Genomic DNA, 1,422 nt, shown 5'->3' on the forward strand with positions numbered 1-1,422 from the left:
TATTAATAAGAATTAATTTAATTTTGTTTACAAAGTATTTACACAATACATATCTGTATAACGTGTATTTATATAGTACAATACACACATGCGTGCGTATGTAAAATTATTTAATATGCAGTCTATTACATTATTCTTGTGTTGCTATTGAGAGCAACATATTGGCCATATTGAAAATATCAATATCGGTCGTATCTGATAATTCTGCCAATTTTGCTACAATAATTTGCTCTCCCAAAGCATTTGTATCCAAACATAGAAAAAACGTTGTGCAATATACTATTGCTGCACTTAGGTAAAGTATGTTTGATTTCAATGATATCAGTTTCCGAGCTACATATTCTGTATTTACAGTATCTTTGTGCATATAATATGAATGAAATTGTGAATACAATCTGTCATGCTGGAAATATGTACAATTTAGTGAAATATGTATTGTATAAATGTCAATTGTATGAAGAAATAAATTAGATAATGTCTAAACCTTTAGATAAGCCAAATCCAATAAATCTATCGAAATGTTAAACGTATTTGGTGTTTCTCCGAGACCTGTCGCTGCCAGAAGAATTTCGATACAGTGCAATGGTGTGTAAAGGGGCATTGTAAATCCTACTGTTTTGAAAACTTTAATTTCCGAAGAGGAAATCATGTTTCGCGTATATTCAGATTCTTTGTCAATCAGATATAAAATATTAAGAATCTAACAAAACAATTTTATCTGTTAAGATTTGTCATGATGCTTAAATTCTTTACAAAGTATCATCTTTCAATGTACTTGCGGTATTCCTAAAATACTGGAATGAGAATCCATTTTGCACGCCAATTGAAAACATGACATTAGATTTAATTTTGTTTGATTAGAAATTTTCTTGCAAATTTTAAACCATGATGCTTCAGATGGATCATTTACAAACTCAGTCTTAAAAAGCTCCCAAAAGTGTTTACACATGAATCTGTCGTACAGTTCAACAGCCATATACTTGACATTTGGCTCTAACTCCAAATATTCCGCTATCTTGAAAGCAGCTTTCATAGTAGATGCTGGAATCGCTGTGATTATAATATAATTTAAAATAAAGCAGTAAAATGATATTCTAACAAATTTTCCAAATATCTTTCAATATCTCTTAATTCATTGTACGCGACACAATATTTATTCTCTCATTGCCTACCTATAAATGGCATGGCAAAATCAGTTGCATTAGCAATCTGTTCTTGCTCCTGTTTTCTCATAGTTTGCTGAAGATGTTCCATCCAATCATGAATCAATGGTTCTAATAACAAATTTAAAAATATTCAAATCAAAATTGAGTGAACTTTCCAATTTATTCTAATTCCTTACAATTAGAATATTTCCCTCCCCCCTCCCTCTTTCACTCTGTTACTCTCTCTCTCTCTCTCTCTCTCTCTCTCTCTCTCTCT

At 30.9% G+C, this 1,422-nt stretch overlaps 1 protein-coding gene across 1 annotated transcript in view; it reads right to left on the reverse strand.

Annotated features, from left to right (window-relative positions):
- LOC108691116 overlaps positions 1-1,422 on the reverse strand; it is a 1,855-nt gene continuing 433 nt past the window's right edge. Inside the window, exons 2-5 of the mRNA XM_018198768.1 lie at positions 1,173-1,274; positions 776-1,050; positions 485-700; positions 1-403 (exon numbers count right to left, since the gene is read on the reverse strand). Of these exons, the coding sequence (XP_018054257.1) occupies positions 131-403; positions 485-700; positions 776-1,050; positions 1,173-1,274 (866 nt within the window). The 3' untranslated portion in view covers positions 1-130. The remainder of the gene's footprint in view (positions 404-484; positions 701-775; positions 1,051-1,172; positions 1,275-1,422) is intronic.

Source organism: Atta colombica, unplaced genomic scaffold (genome assembly GCF_001594045.1).
Source record: "Atta colombica isolate Treedump-2 unplaced genomic scaffold, Acol1.0 scaffold4, whole genome shotgun sequence".
Lineage (NCBI taxonomy): Eukaryota > Metazoa > Arthropoda > Insecta > Hymenoptera > Formicidae > Atta > Atta colombica.